Consider the following 20,712-nt stretch of genomic DNA (forward strand, 5'->3'; position numbering starts at 1 on the left):
TCTGGGATTAATGCAGAGGTCCAGATCATGACGTTAGGATTTGTCAGAGTTGGCTTTAAAGTGTGTCAATAAACAATCAAACTCTGGTGCATCAGCACTAATCCAATCAGTGCTGTTAAGAGGCTGGCGTCACACCAGGATCAGGTCCGACAGTTCAGGAAGCGGCCGTGACGCCAAGGTGAACCAGCAGGTCAGAGTCCAACACAAACTCACACAAAGACCAACTGCAGTCAGATACACCCGAACTGGTTTTTACCGCGTGTTGTTTTCCACAAACCGACAAGTTAATTCCACAAAATGTCCGCATGAAAGACAGCAGACGAAAAGGAGTTTCATTTCCAACTCTGTGGAGGATCTGAACAACTCTGACTTTGGTGTTTTAGTGACTCCTGGACTCAAATACAGACCCCCCGCAGACTCCCAGGCTTTAACGTTTAACAGTCACGTGGTGAGGATCAGTGCTGTTCTTAATGCAGCAGTGCACGAAAGAAAGAAACACTGACGTTTAGCTGTCAAAGGTCTAAACTGCTCACAGTGTAATTTGACTCAAATTAGTATCTGCTCGTTTCGCCTTGATGTCGCTCTGTCAGGGCTGCACACCTGTGGGAGGTTAATCTGCGGCATGGGACGCACCTGGGCCCTACTCTTCAAATGTGGCTTCGCTAATTCCGGCTAACAAGCTGCAAATCAAGTTAAAATAATCCTGTTTATTCTCATCCAGCTAATTTGGTTCTTTGGAAGCAGTTCGAGGATCGATTTGTTGATTCTGGATGAAGTTATCTTTTGTGACAGTGCGCTCTTATTTTGAAATAAAAGGCAAAATGAGTAGAGAGTAGAAACCATGATCAGCATTCATATGACTGGCTGAGTGTTGATCATGTGACTGCAGGGACATGAGGTAGGTGTGTTGGGAACCCTCCCAGCATGCACTGGGGCAACAGATTCATTCATAAGCCTCATTTCACATGTTTCCACACTTTGATCTCTGTTAAACTTGAGATATTACCGCTGAATGTGATGTCTCATAATCATCAGCCTGCTATGAAAATCAAACTTTATGAACATCTCTTTAAAAAGCAGCTTTAATTGCATTAACAGTTTTAAACAAAGTGAGTTCTGCAGTTAATCATGTAATACATTTCAGCGATTTTAATTTCAAATTAAAAGCCACGTGTTCTGGCTCCTTTGGTCTTTTAAGAGTCAGAATCTTTTAGTTTTTGTCTTTTTGCTCAGTTTCTCAAACTGCATTTGGATCGGTTCTTTTTTAATCATAGAAAAGGTTTCAGTCGTAGTCGTCTGGACGCTGTTTTCAGAATCAAGACGTTTCGGCTCCCATCCGGAAGTAATTCTCAATTGTGAAAAATGGACTGAGAACTCAGAAATTTAAGCTACTCTGTGTTACATAAGCCCCACCCTCAGGAAGGAGTCTACCTGAGTATCTGTTAATAGCTAGTTTCACTTGAAACTGACCTAATAGTTTCCATGATGGCCCAGTAATCAGTAATCAGGCCTATTGTTTTCTGGCTGCACCTCCCTCATCACTGTTAAGTACCTGATTAGCATGTGATTGGCTTGACCACGGTGTTTATACACTGTGGTAAGCGGTTAACAAGTTGAATCTCAGACCACCATTTCTGTTCAAAGAGGGTTTTCTTGAAATGGTGGTCTGAGATTCAACTTGCCAACCGCTTACCACAGTGTATTAACACCGTGGTCAAGCCAATCACATGCTAATCAGGTACTTAACAGTGATGAGGGAGGTGCAGCCAGAAAACAATAGGCCTGATTACTGATTACTGGGCCATCATGGAAACAAAAGAAGGTCAGTTTCAAGTGAAACTAGGCAGGTAAACAGCAGACACTCAGGTAGACTCCTTCCTGAGGGCGGGCTTTAAGCAACACAGAGTAGCTTAAATTTCTGAGTTCTCAGACCATTTTCACAATTGAGAATGACTTCCGGATGGGAGCCGAAACGTCTTGATTCTGAAAACAGCGTCCAGACGACTACGACTGAAACCTTTTCTACGATGGACCACTCCTGGACGAATGAGGGACTACACCGTCTTCTTTTTTAACGTACAAACTTTTATTTTGCTGGATATTTGATCATATTGTATAAGTAACGGTAACTCTTCATTATGGAAATGAAATTGTGATAATTGCATCAACATACTATGTTTTCTCAGTAACCTGCATGTTATCTTTTAAACTCGTTATTATATCAACACTCTTTCATTATAAATCTAAGACAGCAGCCGTTTGTATTTGTTTGGGGTTCACCCTGAAACGTCTTGGTCCTGATCCAGGTCCTGGTCCAGCTGCCTGTCAATAAGCTGCACCTTTGCAGGTTTGGGCTTAAGGACTTGTTGCTCCGACAACAGGTCGAGATGAATTTTAAACCAGCTTCGAAGAACCAAATAACCCAGACTCGTATCAAATCATCGCATCATAATCTGGAGAATTCGTACGAAGAACGGGGCCACACGTGTAATACTGTCACCTTGTTACTGATCTCATCAGTCCTGTGATTTAATAAAGTGCTGAGTTCATGAGAAGCCACTTCTGCGTGGACTCGACACAGGAACCTCTGAGGGAGGAACAGTTTTACAGTGAACAACAAACAGGAACTAATTTACAGATACAAATCTCTTCCTTAGATTTATAATGAAAGAGTCCTGATGTAATTATGACTTTAGATGAGAACGTGCACGTTATTGAGAAATCATTATACTCTGTTGGTGTAATTAGGACAATTAGATTTTCATGATGAAGAGTTACCTTCACTTGTACATGATCAAATATACAACAAAATACAGTTTGAGAAACTGAGCAAAAAGACAGAAACTCAACTAAAAGACTCTGACCGTTACAAGACGAATGGAGCCAGAACATTTAATGACATTAATAAAATGGGAATTTGAACATTAAAACTTTTAAAGCAATTAAAGCTGCTTTTAAAGAGGTTTCAGCAGGTTAATGATTATCTCTTGAAGTCTCTTTCACGTCCATCGGGAACCTCCATCAGTATGTCCCAGTAATATTAAAGGTGGGGCGTGCGATTCTGGAGAAATCCAATATCATGACAAATATCATGATACAGAGCGAACAATGACTCAGCAAGTAATGTAACTAACGTTAGCTAGGTTATGGGTTAGCTCAGCTAGGTTGCGGGTTAGCTTAGCTAGGTTGTGGGTTAGCTTAGCTAGGTTGTGGGCTAGCAAACTGTCGCTACAGTTGCTGCTGCGAAGCTAACAGCCAGAGAGGACGAGACGGTTTCCCAGAGCAGCACAGCAGCTCCAGACAGCGACGCTCACAACTCTCCTGCTGCTACAGCTAACATCACAACAGCAGCAGATCTTGGCAAACTAGAGAGTCAGCTGAATGTCCGTTGGCATGTTGTTTAACGTCACCTGACACACAAATCATGGCTGGAATAGTGTTGAGCCACTTTGTTAGTTTCCCATTTACAGAGCCGGGAGTTTCGATGCAGCGCTCGCACTGAAGGGACAGCTAGCGGACCGCGAGGAGATATTCGCTGAATTTGACAAAACGTTGTTTAAAGACGTGTATTGGATTAGAATCGCATAACCCACCTTTAATATCTAATGTTTAACAGAGATCAAAGTGTGGAAACATTGTGGAGCTCAATGTAGATCAAAATAACAGCAGGAACACAGAAAAAGACACTTATGTCCATGGATCTGTTGCCCCAGTGCATGCTGGGAGGGGAGCACTCAGCCAATCATATGAATGCCGATCTTGGTTTCTACTCGTTTTGCCTTTATTTCAAAATAAGAGCGCACTTTTATTCAAGATAACTTCATCCAGAATCAACAAATCGATCCTCAAACTGCTCTAAGAACCAAATTAGCTGGATGAGAATAAACAGGATTATTTTAGCCTCGTTACAGCATGTTAGCCTGTTCATGAAGAACAGGGCCCAGGGGATTGACTTAACACAAAAAACATAATATTTACCTGTCAGACAGACGCAGTCAGAGAGCAGCTGCTGAACGTAGCGGAGCATCTAGCTGCTAAAGAGCCAGATGTTTCCCTCAGCAGCTGCTGAACGTAGCGGAGCATCTAGCTGCTAAAGAGCCAGATGTTTCCCTCAGCAGCTGCTGAACGTAGCGGAGCATCTAGCTGCTAAAGAGCCAGATGTTTCCCTCAGCAGCTGCTGAACGTAGCGGAGCATCTAGCTGCTAAAGAGCCAGATGTTTCCCTCAGCAGCTGCTGAACGTAGCGGAGCATCTAGCTGCTAAAGAGCCAGATGTTTCCCTCAGCAGCTGCTGGACGTAGCGGAGCATCTAGCTGCTAAAGAGCCAGATGTTTCCTCAGCAGCTGCTGAACATAGCGGAGCATCTAGCTGCTAAAGAGCCAGATGTTTCCCTCAGCAGCTGCTGAACGTAGCGGAGCATCTAGCAGCTAAAGAGCCAGATGTTTCCCTCAGCAGCTGCTGAACATAGCGGAGCATCTAGCAGCTAAAGAGCCAGATGTTTCCCTCAGCAGCTGCTGAACATAGCGGAGCATCTAGCTGCTAAAGAGCCAGATGTTTCCCTCAGCAGCTGCTGAACATAGCGGAGCATCTAGCAGCTAAAGAGCCAGATGTTTCCCTCAGCAGCTGGTGGAGACCAAACACAGAGCTGACAGAGAGAAGACCGGACGTCATGTTGCTCTGTGACTCCTGCTGTTTCCACCAAATAAATAAAAATCAAGCTATTCTCAAATAACAAGTATGTATAATAATCTGTTTAATGTCAACTAACACAAGAGAAATATGAGACGACGATGAGATGAGAAACCATCGTAAATACAAAAAACTGTTCAAAATCACAACATGAACAAATCCAGCAATGAAAATGTCAGAAAAGTAAAGATGTCCGTTGATACATCCTGACTATTAAAAGGCTCCGGTGTTTTTATTTGGGGGCTTAGAGTTTTATCTAACTGTGGAGAACAGCTTCATATAGAGACACAGCAGGTTTATCAAAGAGTAACTTAACACCTTAATATATATTAAACATCTTTGTATTTGACTTTTGCAGCTGTGGAAGGTGACTAAGTACATTTCTATTTCATGCTACTTGATACTTCCACTCCGCTACATCTCAGAGGCAAATATTGTACTTTTTTACTCCACTACATTAATTTGACAGCTATAGTTACTCTGCAGATTAAGACAGGTTAATACAAAATATAATTAACAAATAAATTATATTATTACAGGTTAAACTACCCAGCAGTAAATAAATTTGTTAAATCCACATTTACCAGCTGCAACATTAAAGTGATGCTTAAACAAAAGTGCAGCAATAATTATAATCCAATTATAAAATAAATATTATTCTGAAACGGGCCGTTCTGCTTTAGAGTACTTTCGCTCTCATGCGCCTGTTGTTACACAGTCCTGTCAGCGGTTCATGCTATTCCCACGATCGACAGGTGGTGGCGGTACTGTGCCAACATGTTAGCTTTCAATTTCTTTCATAAATTGGCGTTAAATGAAGACGGAAATGCTTTGTTAAGCCTCGGAGGGACACGATGAGTTCTGGTGAGAAACTTTGAATGTAAAACTTTGTTTAAACCACTTAAAGGTCCAGATTTTCACCGCGGAGAAGCTGCGTTTTGCTGCCCTCTCTCTGGTTGAAGCCTGTTTCACCTGTAGCTACGCCCAACAGTGATGTCACAGCGTCCTGGAGTACACTTGTACGTCACTGACGCGAGGCGAGACGTTAAAGCACTCGAGGTCAGCAAAAGCCAGATCTTCATTTGTTGTATTTCGGTTTAAACTGTTTAAATGAGCTGAAGCTTCCTTATAGACAGTTTGTGTTCATCCAGATGTTTCTGCCTCTCACAGCTGAACTCAGTGTCTCTGCTGCCTTTACGGAGTTGTGAGTTTTCCTTTGGTACTGCTGTGCTTGTCCGTGCACTTCCTGTCTGTCACCACTTGATGAAGACGAGTGCGGCGAGCGCCGTGTAGCCGAGGATGAGGAAGAGCACTTTGAGCAGCCGGTCCTGTTTTTCGTCCAGCTCTCGGGACAGAATCTCAAAGAAGGTGACGAACAGGAAGGTGCCGGCGGCGAGTCCCTGCAGCACCACCGACACCACGGCGCCCGCCAGCGTCTGAGCCGACTCGATGCCCATCCCCACCACCATCCCCAGCGGGATCATCAGGCTGACCGTGACGCCCAGCTTGGCCGCGTCCTTCATGCCGAGCGACGCCTTGGCCACGCTCACCCCGAGCGCCACGGCGGCCAGCATCTCGTGCACGGCCACGCCCAGGAAGAGGCCGCCCAGCTTTCCTCCGTCCTCCTGCAGGCCGAGCGCCAGCCCCTCGAACACCGAGTGAGCCGACAGAGCCAGGACCAGGCTGGCCAGCCGCAGAGGGCCCGCCCCCGCCAGCTCGGCGGGGCTGAAGTGTCCGTGCTGGTGTCCGTGCTGGTGTCCGTGCGAACCGCGACTGCCGCCGCCGCCGCCGCCCGGCGAGCCCCGCGCCGAGGAGATGAAGGGCGTGTCGTACTCGGAGTCGCTGCCGGCCTCGGAGCCGCCGGCGTTGAAGGTCTCCAGGTCGATGAAGGACGGCTTCTCCTTCCTGAAGGTGAGGACGGCCTGCTCCACGAACACGGTGAGGAAGAAGCCGAGCATCATCATCGTCTCAGCCAGAGGATAGTCGCTGCTGATCTTCAGCTGCCGGAACACGTCGGCCACCTGAGGAGAGTCAAAACACACCGAACATCTACTCAGATACAAACTCACCCAGCTGAAGGCTGCGGCTGCGGTCAGATGGCGTTTTACTGAATCTGAATCCGGTTTTTTAAAATCTTTTTCTGATTTGTAAATCGCTGCCAGTGAATGTACTTCTGTTTTTCAGCTTCACACTCGCTCACAGGAAAAACTTTAACTCCAACTTTTATTAGAAGTGCGTTCGGCTCGTACGTCCACGCACGGCGAGAGCAGAAGACAGACATGTGTGCATTTGTACGTTTCTTCAGGATCTGCTCGTGGCTGTGTTTGTTTTTCTATCTTTATCCTGTTTCATTATAAAGTTTCCGTTTGGTTAAACAAGTGCCAAAATGTGTTTGCCCCCGTAATGCGGTTAACTCTTGACACTATGGTGCGAGGGTTAGGGTTAGCTATTGTTTAAAAGCTCAGGTTGTAATCTGTGTGTGTTACCTTGTCTCTGACGGTGGGCAGCAGAGCGTTGAAGCACGTCGCCAGGAAAACGCCTCCTCCGAACGAGTTGCAGAGAGACAGAGCCCTCCTGTATCTGTGCGCCTTGTCGTAGTCGACCAGCAGCAGGCGCACTGGGACCAGCACGCCAGCCAGCACGAGGCCGAACAATCCCAGCAGGCCGAGCAGCTTGGCCACCAGGATCTCCATCCCAGCAAACGCTACGGCGTCAAAGGCAGCCTCATCACACACACCTCCACTCCGCTGCTGCTGGACTCTACTGGTGCTGCTGGGACAGACGGAGACACCGTGAGCTGTGTGCGAGAGGTTAGCGGACTGGGAGGTGCAGAATTAACCAGAATAAACCAGTCCACTACTGGAGAAAACTACTGTTTGAAAGTAAGGAAGTACGTTTACTCCTGAGGTGTACTTGAGCACAGTTTTGATGTAGTTTATTTATTAAATCGACTAATCGCTGCAGCTCTCCCTCACCCACCTCGACAATATTGTGAATAAAACTAATTTACTGTAGTACAAAAATCAGGGGTGGAAACTAATTTTACATAAGTAATGAAATTAAGCACAATTTCAAGGTACTTATACTTTACTTGAGTGTTTCCATTTTATGCCACTTTCTACTTTTCACCCACTTTTTACACGTCAGAAGGAAATATTGTACGTTTTACTGCACTACATCAATTTGACAGCTATAGTTGCTGGTTGCTCTTAAGATTAAGTTTTTACATACAAATAAATTAAGAATGTCTCTCACAGTAGCTGTGTATTGTGTCACCACAGCGCTGCCGTTACCTACATACCTTTATTCTCATGCTTCGCAATCTTTCTAATAAAAATATTACAAAAAGATTTTACACACACACGTGATCAGTTTATAAAATACGATCCACTGTCATAGATTAAACCACACAAGATGTGAACCTGTCTCTGCACAAGAGCCCAGATTTAAAATACTGAAAACACACATTTAAAGAAACACGTGTGTGAATTTTGCAGGACCAAAGTTCATATATGTGTAAGTTAAATGTGAAAATGTGTAGTTTAAGTGTGACCACAGGCTTTGAAATTACATCTTAAGGCTATTTTACAAACTCAAAATCATCCTGTAGCCCATCTGCTTTTACTGAAAATACTTTTTGTGATCCCCATAAATTTCCAAAAAAAAAAAAAAAGCCAAAGAAATACATCATAAAGGTTATAAATAGATATTATCCTTGCTTCACTGCACACATTTAAAAACAAGCATTTCCTCAAACTGCTCATTTTGTAACAATGAGAAAGAAATTTACTTTAATAATTAATTGACCTTAAATTTTTTTTATTTTACATCTGAAACCTTCCTCATTTTGGATAAAACAGTTGTAAAATCCTGCCACAAAAAAAAAGCATAAACAGTCCTGCAGGTGTTAGTGTCCCATAAGATGATGATGATAATAATAACAATAATGATAATAATAATAATAATAATAATAATAATAATAATAATAACTGGACTTCCCGGTAACGTTATGTATTTCATCTTGTCCTCTCGTTGTTTGCAACGTTACAAACTTAACGTAAAATACTTTAACGTTAAAACTGCAGTAGTTTAAACGGTTTTGTCCGTTTTTTAACCGTTATTTTAATGTCGTCACTGCAGCTCACCAACGTCTAACCACCCCGCTTCCTGTGAAGAACTTCAAAATAAAACATCAGCTACTCCGCTTCATAACTAATAATATTACTTTTTTTTAGTGTCTTTCTTGGTGCTCTCGCTTCACTCTTTATGACAGAAAATATTTAACATATATGACGGAACTTCTTTAGTTATTCTGGCTAATTTTATATATATCTATATATGTTTATGTTGAAGACAAAATCGCCCCATTTCCGCTCGTGTTCTGGCTAACAGCGGATAGCTTGACGGAGTTGCTAACGTTAGCTAGCCGTCGTTAGCCAGAAAGATGCTAACACTTAAAACCTCCGGTTATAAAGGAAAGTAGCTGTTCAAGTCTGTATTTTTCAGCCGAAGCAGCGACCTTAGCGCAACATAAACATATTAAACCCCAAAGACATGAGTCTGCGTGACCGTGTTTACCTGTCCGACCCTCCGTCTTCTCTCGTCAGCAGGTGTATGAAAACACTTCCTCATACACGTCACGCACCCCCTGGGCGCTGAGTGGTGCATCTGCTAATGACGTAAACAGGAAGAGACCATTCCAATAGCTCTAACGTTTAATACACTGTCAGAAAAATGCTTAAAACTTTGAACTACATGTGTTGTTTTATTCCCAATACAATGTGAAATACAAGCAGAGGTATTGACTTCCTTAAATTACCTAGCTGAGAAACATTTGAAGTAGGAAGTTGTACAAAATTAAGCCAATAAAACCTGAAAATTAAAAAAAAACAATATTTTTGGTGGCCAGTCTCTGTAAAGTACATTAGTTCTGGTGTTGTGGTGCCCCTAATAACACGGCTGCTGCTGACCTCTTCAGCATGAACTGAGGCAGATGTGACACCTTTTCAGTGTAATTACACATTCAGGTTTATTTTATTTTTTTAAAGAAATAAAACTGATTTGAGCTGTAGAAATATTGTGCATCTGTATTTCCTGAATAGTGAATATTAGCAGAAGGAAAACTGTCACGTCGTTTCCGCTACAGGCTTCAGAGGAATGACAGAAACAAACAAAAACTAGTTTTCCTGTTTGTACATCAAAACAAAGTCGGTAATAAATGAATCATTAAATATTATTTTTGCTCAATTATCAATAAGTTTAGGCTTTTATATACATTCATAAGTAAACTTCAGACAGGAGCTGCTCTGTTAACTCTTCTTCATGACTTCAGGCGTCAGTTAAACCACGTTTCAGCTCACATTCAGATGATTTCCACAGCTCTAGCTTTTACTAAGACGCCTTGAAACTAAGCATTTATTTACTTTGAAGTCCCTCGTCACTGTTTGCACATGTCTACGTGTTCTGAGTAAAGTTTCTCCTTCAGATTTATGTGAATCCTATTTAGGAGGTAAAATTATCCAGCAATTTACACAAAAAAGTAAAATAAAATGTTGTATTTCTGCCTGTTAATCTCACCGCGACCTATTCATCTACCGAGCCTTTGCTTCAGCAGAAAATAAGAAAAAACTAAATTCTAATAAACTAAATTCTGGTTGTTGTTTTTTTTTTTAAACTTTTCTAGTTTTACACTTTTCTAGAAATCACTTCAACTGAACTGCTCAAAACGTATGACGAAGGCAACAAAGAGATGTTGCTTCATATTAGAGTCACAAGACAAACAGGTTGGGACTCAGTGGTCTGGGATTTGGGATTTGGCGGCCCTGTTGGGTTTTTTAACCTAATTAGCAGTGGTGGAAAGTAACTAAGTACATTTACTCAAGTACTGCACGCAAGTACAAATAATCTGAGGTACTTGTACTTTAACTTGAGTCTTTTCTTTTCACGCCATGTTCTTCTTCTGCTACTGGACTTTTCACTGCACCACATTTATCTGACGGCTTCATTTTTCTTGTAAAAACATTTCCTGGTTCCAGCTCCTCAAATGTGAAGGTTTGCTGCTTTTCCTTTTAATTTATTTTAAACTTATTTTTTTAACAACACTGAGGTTTGGACTGTTGGTTGGGTTAGAAGCAAACGATCGATCGATCGATTAATGGAGAAAATAATCAGCAGATGAACCCAGAATGAAAATAATAGTCCGAAACAAAACCTCAGCCAGCTGCAGCAGCAGCAACATCCTGCTTTTACATTAATGCACGAGGAATAATAATCTGATGTTGTGTTATTACACAGCTTTGTTGAGAACTCGATTCTGATTGGTCAAATATTTCTGAATAACGGAACGTAGAACGCCGTAATTGACCAATGGACGCAGCTCTGATCATATCAATCCGCAGAAAGAAGTCCTGTTTTAAAATCCTTTTAAAAATCAATATTTGGTGTCAAATTACTGATTTCTTTAGTAAGTATTGGCGTCGGGGTCCTGCATCGCCCCGTCGGGGGTAATTTCGTGATAATGTATAATAGTTTTTCTGTAAAAGCTGCTGATGAGGAAAACAAACGGCAGAACATTTGTTCGATACGAGTCCAAACTCTCCCGGAGCTGAATCAACAGACATCAGGCGGGTGTAAAATGTTGAGATGCTCTTTTTTTTTTAATTCCCAGACTGTGTTTGAACAGCGCTCCGCCTCCCTGCCGCCTCCTCACAGCGACTTCAACCTGCCACACACACACTAAATTAACCCCGATACTCGTTCACACACACACACACACACACACACACACACACACACACACACACCATAAACAAGGAACTGGACAAAACATTGCATTTAAAGTTACACTGTGTAGTTTTAAGAAGAAATTTCAAGCTCCCGGTTTAAACTCGGCTGTTTAACATCTAGGATCCACGGTCCTATTAGAGAATGATTTATTAGAATTAATCTGTGTTTCAAGTGTTACGTCAAAATGTTCTTCCTAAAAAAAACAAAACAAAAAAAAAAAAAACCACACAGAGCCGCAGGAAGTGGGTGGTGTTTTTTGGTGACGTGGCTCCTGAATGAAGCGGGAGGCCTCTCGTTCTCTCGTGCAGGAATTATTCAGTGATGGAACAAAACAAAAACAACAACTTCCTTTTAGTCCTTCGAGTTATAAATGATCCAAACCAGCTCTTCTCCTCCACACACAAACCCGTCCAACCTGAAACAGAGAGAGGAAACGAAAAATGAAGCACTGCCATGTTTATTTTGATGCTAATACTTCTGTACTTTTAAAGATTTTCAGCGCAGGACTTTTACTTGTAACAGAGTATTTCTTCCCCTTTGTTTTACTACTTTTACTGAAGTAAAAGACTGAGTACTTCTTCCCCCTCTGGCTGTCGGACACTCGAGTGTCCCGACGCTCGTATTCGTCCGACTTCTTCCTTCAGTAACGCGTTCTGCAGATTCCCTGTAACGTTCTCACCTCTTTGCTCTGATGAAAGGAAACGTATCTGAGCATCGCTGCAGACTGAAACAGACCTCGGGCTCTGTGCTGGTGTCTCGTGAGTGTCGCGGTTTCTCTCCAGAACAAACCGAGTTGAGAGGAAACCAGCGCAGTAATCGGTGCGTTTGTGTGTATTTACCGTATCTGAGTGTCATGGCTGCTCCTCGTTTCCAGCGCTGGGCGTCCGGTTGCGGATTTGACTCCTCAGCTGTTCGATGAGTTCGGGGTTCTGCTGCTGCATCTGCTGAGCGAACTGCTGACCTCTGCAACACAAACAGCAAAGCCACCGTTAACAACAACCTCCCAACACCTTCTCCTCCAACCGCACTGACCATGCGGTTATAATTACAATAATATCGTCATCAAGTGATAACTCAGCGAGAGAAGCGAGAGATGAACATGTACGTTTCTCTTGATACAGCGCCGAAATTAACTCAGATGAAACCGTGTTTTCCTTTTTGTTCGTCCAGTTTTTAACATTTCTAAAGTAGAAATTTCTTTCTTAGAGCTCGTGGGAAGAAACAATCATCTAAACCGTCAGTCCCTCTGCTGAGGTACGTACGCCTGGATCAGTCCTGATAAATCTCCGGCTCCAGCAGGTCCGGCAGGTCCAGCAGCTCCGGGGGCCGCCGCACTTCCTCCTAGTCCTGCTCCTAGTCCTCCTCCTCCTAGTCCTGCTCCTAGTCCTCCTCCTGCACCTAGTCCTCCTCCTAGTCCTGCTCCTCCTACGCCTCCTCCTCCTCCTCCCATCCCACCGTACGCTCCTGACATCATCCCCGACATCCTGGGAGAGAGAGGAGACAGGAAGTTAGCCTCAACAAACCACAGAGGAAGAAACACTAAAACACACGCTGACCGAGAGAAGCTAAAAATCAACTTACAGCTGCTGAACCTGAGGATTGTTCATCAGAGACGACGCCTGCAGAGAGACAGATATTCAGTGAAACTTCATTAAGGCTCGCTGAGGTCAAACACGATACACAAGAAGAAGAAAACAGTCAGAGACCAAAACCAGGAGGATCTAATCTGACAGCGACCATCCTGGAGTCCGAAACAGCAAAACATAACCGCACATCTTCACTACGGATTAAATTAGCACTATAAAGAAAACAACACTGCCGTCGTCTGTGTGAAGACACTGTGGCAGACAGCAGTGCAGAAAGACTCATCCACCCACAATGCACCACAGGAAGTCCTTCCTGCCTGCGGCCATCAGACTCTTTAGCTCCTCCCTCTAAGTGTCAGTCTGTATGACCCGAAGTCACTAAACTGGACACTGATCATTAACATCTCTGCAGTACTTGAAATAATGGTGCAATATTCTGTTTTCAATTTAATTTATTCATACTTCTATTACTGCTGCGCAACATCCTCCGTCTCATAATCATCTTAATAAGCTACACTTGACAGGACTCATTATTACACTATTACTTATTACATTGTATTATTATACCGTACATACTTATCAACCTCTAAATCCACTTTTGTACTCACATTTATTTTAATTTTATACTTATATCCACTTGTACTCAATTTATCTTGCCTGTATTATATTCTGATTTGCTCAGTGCTTCCTGTTCCTGTGTGCACTGACGTGACAGCGAGCTGCTGTAACGAAAGAGTTTCCCCTCAGGGATCAATAAAGTGTTTCTGACTCTGAGATCTCACCATGTTCATGAAGCCGGGGTTACTGAGCAGACCGGCCAGATCTACTCCGCCCATCCCTGCTGTCTGAGAGAGAGAGAGAGACAGAGATAAGGACAGACCCGTCACTGCTCAGAGAAACCTCTCTCTCCGTCTGTCCTGTTCTTACCGGACTGGACGTTTCCATCTTCTCCTCGGCGATCTTCAGGTTGGTTTTGTAGGTGTCGTTGTCGGGGTCGAGCTCCAGAGCTTTCTTGTAGTAACTGGCTGCTTCTGTGTGTTTGTTGAGGCTGGCCAGAGCCAAACTGAAACACAACAAACACAACGAGAAGTGCCGTTAGGTGAAGACACACCACGTCTCAGTGCAACGTCTCCTGACAAAGCTAGCCCATTTTCTAATGCCGAGAACGCGGCTTGTAGACTTCTAGACATTTTTATCTTTTTCTTTGTACACTTTGAAAGCTACTAGAGGAGAAGAAGATTTACAGCGGCCTGGAAGTGCCAACTGAGGGGAAAATGCTGTAAAACAGTGACAACTTTATGTAGAAAGTAGCAGCTGCTCTGTGTTCTGAAACCGTCTCTGCAGCCTAACTGTGACAGAGAGCGAGGCGGTTTCCTACCCCATCCGCCCGTAGGCTTTGCTGTAGTTTGGGTCGATGCTGATGGCCTGCTCACAGTCCTGCACCGCTCCAGCGTAGTTCCCCAGTTTACTGTACGCTGCAGCCCTGCAAAAAACAAAAAAACACCACATTACAATACGATTACAAGTACCTGGGAGGACACTTAGATAACAAACTGGACTGGACCAAGAACACTCGGGCTCTGTACAGGAAGGGCCAGAGCCGCCTCTGTTTCCTGAGGAGGCTGAGGTCCTTCAACATCTGCCGGACGATGCTGAAGATGTTTCATGAGTCTGTGGCGGCCGGTGCTGTCCTGTATGCTGTTGCATGCTGGGGCAGCAGGCTGAGGGCAGCGGACGCCAACAGACTCAACAAACTGATCCGTAAGGCCGGTGGCATTGTGGGGGTGGAGCTGGACTCTCTGGCGGTGGTGTCAGAGAGGAGGATGCTGGGTAAACTACACGCCATCTTGGACAGCGTCTCCCACCCGCTCCATGACGCGCTGGTCAAACAAAGGAGCGCCTTCAGCTGAAGACTCATCCCCCCACAATGCACCACAGAGCGCCACAGGAAGTCCTTCCTGCCTGTGGCCATCAGACTCTTTAACTCCTCCCTCTAAGTGTCAGTCTGTATGACCCGAAGTCACTAAACTGGACATTGATCATTAACATCTCTGCAATACTTGAATAACTGTGCAATATTCTGTGTTATTACTCCTGGGCAATATTTAGTTTTTTCTATTTATTATTCACACCTCCATTACTGCTGCTGCACAGCTGCTTATTACTTATATTATTACATTGTATTATTATACTGTATTATCATCATCAACCGGTAAACCCACTTGGTACCTCACACTTATTTTATCTTATACTTATACCCACCTGGTACTTAATTTATTTTCTGACCTGTTTTATAGTTTTTATAGTGTATTATATTGTTTGCTAGTACTTCCTCCTGTGTGACTGACGTAAAGGCGAGCTGCTGTAACAAAGAGTTTCCCTTCGGGGATCAATAAAGTATTTCTGATTCTGATCAGCTCCTCAAATCTTACTTCAAAATGAGGTGACCTTCTCATTATTCTCTTATCCAGCTGTATTTACACATGTTCAGTCCAAGCTGCTCTCGACACACCGATGCTGCCTGGCAAACAAGTAGCGGCGACGCCATCTTGCGCCGTGCGTGCAACTCGTGCCTCTCGCTTTACATTAAGAGGAGCAACAACAGCATCGCTGCAGTGGGACGACGCCGTTGCATGACTGTGTAATCCAGAGCTAACCGCCGGCTGGCTGCAAATGTAATGACTGAGATTTGTGTGTGTGTTTTAGTCTCTGACTGACTGTAGCATTTATTGTATTTTGAACTTGTATTAATGTCTGTGTGGATCTGCCCAGGAACCTGCAGAGGGAAGTTCTGGTACGTCTCTTCTCCTTAGGTGAGATTAATGTTTCTGCACATGGGCCCGACAAATAAATGTAATAAACTAAACTAATATCGAATTACTCCTTTGTTTATTCCAGTCTAAGAGGGTTTGCTGCATGTATTCTCTGTAGAGCTGTGACTGACAAGTAAACAATCAGACTGATTAAAATACGAAATAAAATAAAAAAACTCAAACTGTTACATAAGTGAAGACAGGGCGCAGCGTAAACTAAAGGGTTTCAAAGTGATGAGGCGTCCTGGCGCCACACTGACCTGTTGCAGTAATAGACGGCGTTCTGAGGGTTGATGGCGATGGCCTTCGAGTAAAACTCCACTGCGGCAGAGAAGTTCTCCACTTTCATTTGGTCGTTTCCTGCAGTCGAGACAAAACAGCTGATTAATGACAAATAAAGTCAAGAAAAGAAACTAACGACAGATTTCATCTTTAAAACCACAGATGATGAAGAGTAACCTCCTCGTCGTCTTACCGTCGGTTTTGAGCGTCTCGGCCTCGGCTCTCTGGTCCTCAGTGAGGGAGTTTTGGGTGGAGTTGTTGTTGACCTGCGACTCAACTGGATGCTGCCACACACACACACAAACACTACGTCAGACACTTCCTGGAAAATGGCGGCTAACAACAACGGCAGCATCACAACAACACCTCCAGCAAGAACTACAGATGTCCCGATTCTATCCGTAGGACAGGCGCTTCTCAGAGTCTACCTTGGCTGTGGCGGAGGCGAAGATCTCCGGTAATGTCATGGGGACGGCGAGGCTCTGGTCGTCGGTCGAAACTTCAAACGCCGTCTCCAAACACTGAACAGCGACTGCAGAACAACAAGCTCACTTTAAAACACGGGGGAAACGCACAAAACTGAGGAGGCGATGATGAGACCAACAAGAGAAAAGTCGTGGGTTCCAGTTTGATATCACATCAATCATCAGAGTCATTCATCAAGTAATCAATCATCAGGTTTATGCTTTTATAGGCCAGCGACAGCTGAAGCCGGCCTCTGCGCTCGGCCTCAGTCCACGGGGCGCTTTTATTTTTCATCAGCTGCTGGATCCAAATACTGCAGGCTCTGAGTCAAAACTGTTAAAGGGAGAGTTTGGGTTTTTTGAAGTGTGGTTGTCTGAGGTGCTTATCGATACTCGGTGTGTTACCTACAGTAGAGGGGGGGGGGGTCGGCGTGCTGACAGCTGCTCCGCCACAGACGCTCAGCTCTGCCTTAAGCAAAGGAGCGCCTTCAGCGGAAGACTCGTCCCCCCACAATGCACCACAGAGCGCCACAGGAAGTCATTCCTGCCTGTGGCCATCAGACTCTTTAACTCCTCCCTCTAAGTGTCAGTCTGTATGACCCGAAGTCACTAAACTGGACACTGATCATTAACATCTCTGCAATACTTGAATAATTGTGCAATATTTAGTTTTTCCTATTTATTGACATTGATATTATATACCTCCATTACTGCTGTGCAATATCTTAATAATCTCAATAAGCCTGGTACTTAATTTATTTTCTGACCTGTTTTTATAGTGTTTATAGTGTATTATATTGTTTGCTAGTACTTCCTCCTGTGTGCACTGACGTAAAGGCGAGATGCTGTAACAAAGAGTTTCTCTTCAGGATCAATAAAGTGTTTCTGATTCTGTCAGACAGCCCTTTGCTTCGGCACTACAATTTAATATTTACAGACTTCACTACGACTTAACTTGACGACTCATTTAAAGCGAACATGCGTTAAGAAAACATCAGTGTCTAGAAGGGCTACTATTTAAAAGGGAACCGACTGCACAGCACAGATTATTTAAGCTACGGTTTGTGATTTAATCTGTAGACTCTTGGGAATAATCTTGCTCTGCCTGCATCTTAGATTAAAACGGAGATGGTTCCTGTGGTCTGCTAATTTCCTGGCTGTGTTTTCGAGTTCCCGAACCAGATCCACGGTTTTCTGCCCAAAACTTTTCAAAATAAGTCTGTGTCGTCCCTCATGGACGCTGTTTTCAGAATCAAGACGTTTCGGCTCCCATCCGGAAGTCATTCTCAATTGTGAAAAAAATGGGACGGGAACAGATACTCAGGTAGACTCCTTCCTGAGGGCGGGGCTTATGTAACACAGAGTATCTTAAATTTCTAGTTCCCGTCCCATTTTTTCCCACAATTGAGAATGACTTCCGGATGGGAGCCGAAACGTCTTGATTCTGAAAACAGCGTCCAGGCGACTACGACTGAAACCTTTTCTACGATACGGCTTGTGATGTTCACACAGATGTTCTGTCAACCCAGATGTGAGCCAACAACAAGCTCAGAAGCTGCGATGCGGCTGCCTCCTCAGGCAAATTACATGACACCCACAGCAGAAATGGCTTCACAACTCCACAACATGTCCCATCCTGCTGTTTTGAGTTCTGCGTCCTTCCCCTGTTTCCTGCTGTGGGGGGGGGGGCTCACCTTCCAGACTCTCCTGGGCGCCTGAGGTCAGATTCCCTGAGTGGAGCTGATCATGGAGGAACTGGATGATGGAGAAGGCGAGGCGCTTGTTGTCTGTCATGGTGGCGGAGGCTCAGACCTCTCTGCGGTCACTGAGGGAGAGAGACCCTGCAAGGAACAGCAAACAAGGAGGACTGTCAGCTAGCTAGCTAGCCATGTTGTCATTAAATACTATACAGATGAAAAACACACAATTACTTCTGTCACTTATAAACTTTCAAATTAGATGTGCCCGTCTCCCATCACAGTGTCACGGACAGAAGCACACCGTTAATACACTCAAGATTAGCCACCCCCCCTTTAGCATTAGCTTGTAGAATATTCTAGCAACTCATGCTAAGAATAACTCGGCATGACTGTCTTAGTAATGCTAACAGCTGTAAGCTAACACTTGCCATCTTGGTATACTAATCATGATAAAAACAAGCCGACGACAACAACTGGTAGTAAGCAGATAATTAGCTAGCTGTCGGTCAAAGCTAACGTTAAACGACCGCTGCTCATTCTGATGAGGCCACTTTGAACTTTAACTCATTTTTCATAAACAAAGTTAGCTGGTTACTTTTAGCTTAGCCTGTTAGCATGCCAACAAAAAGCAAAAAAAAAAAAAACTGTGTACGCTTGCCTTACGTTCGGTTCACTTTTGTGTGACGTTACCGTAACTTGTAAAATAAGTTAATACAAATCTCCAATCAAATTTCTGTTAGTTTAACGCTGCCTTACAAATCGCAGCAGAAAGTCAGTGTTAGAACGAGATTTAGTTGCCTGGGTGAGACGCCGAACTATACATTTTAGAATAAATCGATATATAACTTCGTTGACTCATCGGGCAGCACCTCATCTAAACACAATGTCACTTAAACAACTAACTTGTCATTTACGCTAGTCGCTAACTTGGGCGAAACCGCTATTAAAAGCTGTAATTGTATTAATGTAAGTGTTACTTAGTGTATGTAACGTATGCCGAATTGAAGAGTGGTTCTTGACAGTTGAGTACATGTCTCAACTTTTGTTTTAACCGGTGTACAGTTTTACTCAGAAGCAAGGTCATGTTGTATTGCCAGAGTTTTGATAGGGGCTTGGCGTGACGTGTTCTCCAAACCACTACGGCACGATGCTAATGGCTAGCTAGCTAGCTGATCACATTCCGTTGAGTGTAACGGTACTGCCGTATATAAGAAACTGTCATGCTGCCGAATCTAACATAATAACACATATGTTTTTCCTACCAACTGTCTCTGTATGTCAGGTATGGATTAGCCCGGTAACGGATAGTTGACGTTAGCACCGCTCCTTCGAGTAATCGTAGCCGTCACTCAGCTAGCTAATTAGCTTGTCGCGTAGTTAAGTCGTCATGCGATGGCGCCGGTGTGGTGTGGTTGGTTTCAAGTTACCAGCAATACCGGAAATTTGGCTAACTCGCCTTCAGAATAAAAACTTTAACAACGAAACGCGTAAGCCTACTTTTCTCACAGTTTATATACATGTAAGATAAGATGGGACTTGTAGCATAAGAAACAGACCAGTTAAAGATACAACATGGACAGAGCAGAGTAAAGGAAAGAATTTACTACACAATAAATCACCTTAGAAAGCTATATTAAGATATAAATAAGTAGAGCAAAGGAAACAGTGGTAGAAAAACCATACAAGAAATCAAAATTAAAAAGATTGAATTAAAAATCAGTAAATATCAGTGGAGAAATGTCACAATTATGTTCTATGTCATTTAGAAACCGAGTCTCCATCACAGTTTTTCCACCAGAAAGCACTGACAAGTTTCTTAACACTGTAAAATGTCCTACTCACTACATATCTCCGTCATTATTTTACAATAACTAATCCTAATGAAAAAACTATGTTGTTTTCATGCAACAAAAAAAGCCTAAGACAATACGTTGCTATATCGCTAACAGATTTTTTATTTCAGCCTCAGAAATCCAGTATTGCTTGTATGAAATTGCAATATAAATGTGGTATAAATGGTCTGTACACTTATATAATAAATATAAAAGCGTGAAATACATTTTAATATGTAGAATAAGTTAAATGAAACGTGTATGTTTTTATTCAAAATGTTAGACAGAATAGCACACTGTAGTACAGGAATGATGTACAGTATATAAAATGAAATAATAGCAAATATGCAATACAGTAAAATACGGTGTGTCATAGTTCTGCAGCTAAGCCTTTAGGATTCATTAATAATTATGATTAGAAGTAGATGTGTTTTTTATTCGATAGCTGAAACTAGGCCAGTTTGCTGTGTTTACAAATGCTACTGATACAAAGTTAAACCGCATCATAAAACTTTAATACATTAGATTTAGTTATTTACTGAGTTAGTTTATTACAAATCCT

General features: G+C 43.3%; 2 protein-coding genes across 5 annotated transcripts; both read right to left on the reverse strand.

The window, feature by feature from the left end:
* Positions 1–4,734: 4,734 nt before the first annotated feature.
* Positions 4,735–9,395, reverse strand: LOC122877420 (zinc transporter ZIP3-like). Of its 2 annotated transcripts, none has more exons than XM_044198960.1 (3): positions 9,266–9,395; positions 7,174–7,456; positions 4,735–6,708 (listed from the first exon to the last, which is right to left on the reverse strand). In XM_044198960.1, exons 2-3 carry the CDS (start codon positions 7,378–7,380, stop codon positions 5,941–5,943), a joined length of 975 nt encoding a protein of 324 aa, XP_044054895.1. In that variant the 5' UTR covers positions 7,381–7,456; positions 9,266–9,395; the 3' UTR covers positions 4,735–5,940. The 2 variants fall into 2 exon arrangements, with proteins under 2 accessions (XP_044054895.1, XP_044054896.1); XM_044198961.1 differs by having other exon boundaries at positions 7,174–7,459; positions 9,266–9,376.
* A 1,922-nt stretch (positions 9,396–11,317) lies between these two features.
* On the reverse strand, positions 11,318–19,736 carry sgta (small glutamine rich tetratricopeptide repeat co-chaperone alpha). 3 transcript variants are annotated; one of them, XM_044198957.1, is made up of 12 exons: positions 19,581–19,736; positions 18,313–18,459; positions 16,583–16,686; positions 16,348–16,438; positions 16,133–16,232; positions 14,438–14,542; positions 13,987–14,122; positions 13,842–13,904; positions 13,055–13,092; positions 12,736–12,957; positions 12,313–12,436; positions 11,318–11,888 (listed from the first exon to the last, which is right to left on the reverse strand). In XM_044198957.1, the coding sequence occupies exons 2-11, from the start codon at positions 18,410–18,412 to the stop codon at positions 12,325–12,327; spliced, it is 1,071 nt and encodes a 356-aa protein (XP_044054892.1). In that variant the 5' UTR covers positions 18,413–18,459; positions 19,581–19,736; the 3' UTR covers positions 11,318–11,888; positions 12,313–12,324. The 3 variants fall into 3 exon arrangements, with proteins under 3 accessions (XP_044054892.1, XP_044054894.1, XP_044054893.1); XM_044198959.1 differs by lacking the exon at positions 19,581–19,736 and adding an exon at positions 18,977–19,305; XM_044198958.1 differs by lacking the exon at positions 19,581–19,736 and adding an exon at positions 18,914–18,957.
* Positions 19,737–20,712: the final 976 nt, after the last annotated feature.

This window comes from Siniperca chuatsi, linkage group LG6, assembly GCF_020085105.1.
Source record: "Siniperca chuatsi isolate FFG_IHB_CAS linkage group LG6, ASM2008510v1, whole genome shotgun sequence".
In the NCBI taxonomy this organism is placed as follows: Eukaryota; Metazoa; Chordata; class Actinopteri; order Centrarchiformes; family Sinipercidae; genus Siniperca; species Siniperca chuatsi.